The following is a 1856-nucleotide window of genomic DNA, read 5'->3' as shown; positions in this document are numbered from 1 at the left end:
GAGATTCGAAGAACTAAAAAACTTCTAAGATTTTAATGATACATTATATAATAGCTAAGAGTTTTTGACTCGATGAGTTTTGCTCGATTTAAGACCAAATCACCCGTTCTTGTTAGTGACGATAGATAAGTACAAAATCGTAGATTTTCAAATGGCAAAAGGATTATTAGACGCGAATTATTGTCCATCGATAATTTATACGGCTTTACGTAAGGATTTCCACGCGCGTAAGAGACACGAGCTAACGCACGACGTGTGAAAGATATATTCACTGAAATATATAACGAGTTTACATGACAACATACGGAGGCGTTAAATTTTTGTCTGGCATATTTGTTACGCAGGCTGTGGTAAAACAACACTACTGAACTGTTTGTCCGGCCGCGTTGGCGTGGACGGCGGTGAGATCTGGCTGAATCGCGAGAGGCTGACCAAACGGTGGCGCAGGAGAATCTGCTATGTACAACAGCAGGATATTTTTTTCCCCGATCTCACCTTACGGCAGACACTTGAGGTAAGTTACAGACAGATTATTACATAGTAGCAAGGGACTACAATCTAATATCGGTATTCATAGTCGATTTCAAGACCGTCTTAAGTAATGTCTCAAGTTGTTAATACGACCCTTTGATTGGTTCATGACACATCTTAAGACTGTACGGTCTTAAATTAGTCTGATTGTAAACTTGCGGTACACAGTCATTTTGACGTTTCGTCTCTTTTAGATCTATATATTTTATTGAATGATTGATAATTATGTAGAGAGTCAAAGATAAGTTTCGGAGTATATATTTTGTACTGATTTCGAATAAATTGAAAAGTCAAATTTTTGTAAAAGAAACTCGCGAGAGTGAGATTTTGTGTCACTTTTTCAAATTCAAATGATATATTATGCTATGTATATTATACTCGTACATCATGTTCACGAAATATTTTGACATGACATTTATTTGGTATTATTTTTAAAGGATTTTTTTGACAAGTGATGTATGATAGCAATGAATACTGAATGTACATTTATCGTACACTTAATGGAATATTTAACTGTATACGCTGGATTATTCAGAGCCTAGATCGCTATACTATGCGCTAACCTTTGTATACGAGTACATATAAATAAACGATAAAACCAAATAGTCAATGTACAATACGTCGACACAAAACTGATCGTGTGATGCGGGGATAAAAATAATTTATCTGTATGCAAAATTTAGAGGAGGTGCGTGTCTCGAGGACTTATATAAGCAATGAAATGAACAGTGAAAAAACGAGCGCAACGATAGAAACGTGCGCTGTGTGTGGATGCATTTCTGTATACCGGTACCCAGAAATAAGAGAAGAAAACGTAGAAGCGAGCTTAGCGTTTCCACGTTTTCCACGAAAATCCGTGCAACGAGCAGAGCCAGGGCAGCCGCGTGCCTTTCACTCGATATTCATCACGGCCTACGCGCCAAGTAACCGGGAATTAGGAGGACACCCTGTATCGCAAAGATCGCGGGTTATGCAAATTCGGGCTAGGAGCCAACGCGCCCTCCCCCCCGTTGCACTTGGGGGATTTAAGAGGTCTGGGCGGAAAACGGATGCGGACAGACGCACGCTTTGTCGCTTTACAGCCACTCTAATCGAATAAACATGCCGGTACGCACGCGCGCGCGTGCACCTGCGCGTCGCGAGTCATCGCGAATCCGGAGACGGAGAGTCTCGTGATAAGATGAACCGAAAAACTATGGGTATGGTCAGTGTATAATACAAATGCTTCGAAGCACATTCTTCGATTGGTTAATTAAAAAATAAAATTCTTCCTTCTGATTGGCCAATGCTTCGAAGCGTTCGTACGTATTACTTCGACCGCACCA

At 40.4% G+C, this 1856-nt stretch overlaps 1 protein-coding gene across 1 annotated transcript in view; it reads left to right on the top strand.

The window, feature by feature from the left end:
- The window catches only part of LOC108757063 (ABC transporter G family member 9), a 131764-nt gene that overhangs the window by 113880 nt on the left and 16028 nt on the right, over positions 1-1856 (top strand). The window contains exon 3 of the mRNA XM_018501367.1: positions 345-514. Within this exon, the coding sequence (XP_018356869.1) occupies positions 345-514 (170 nt within the window). The remainder of the gene's footprint in view (positions 1-344; positions 515-1856) is intronic.

The sequence above is a fragment of the Trachymyrmex septentrionalis genome, unplaced genomic scaffold (genome assembly GCF_001594115.1).
Source record: "Trachymyrmex septentrionalis isolate Tsep2-gDNA-1 unplaced genomic scaffold, Tsep1.0 scaffold131, whole genome shotgun sequence".
NCBI classification, from domain to species: Eukaryota; Metazoa; Arthropoda; class Insecta; order Hymenoptera; family Formicidae; genus Trachymyrmex; species Trachymyrmex septentrionalis.
The sequence above is the reverse complement of the archived record's forward strand: the minus strand, read 5'-3'. Positions and strand labels throughout refer to the sequence as shown.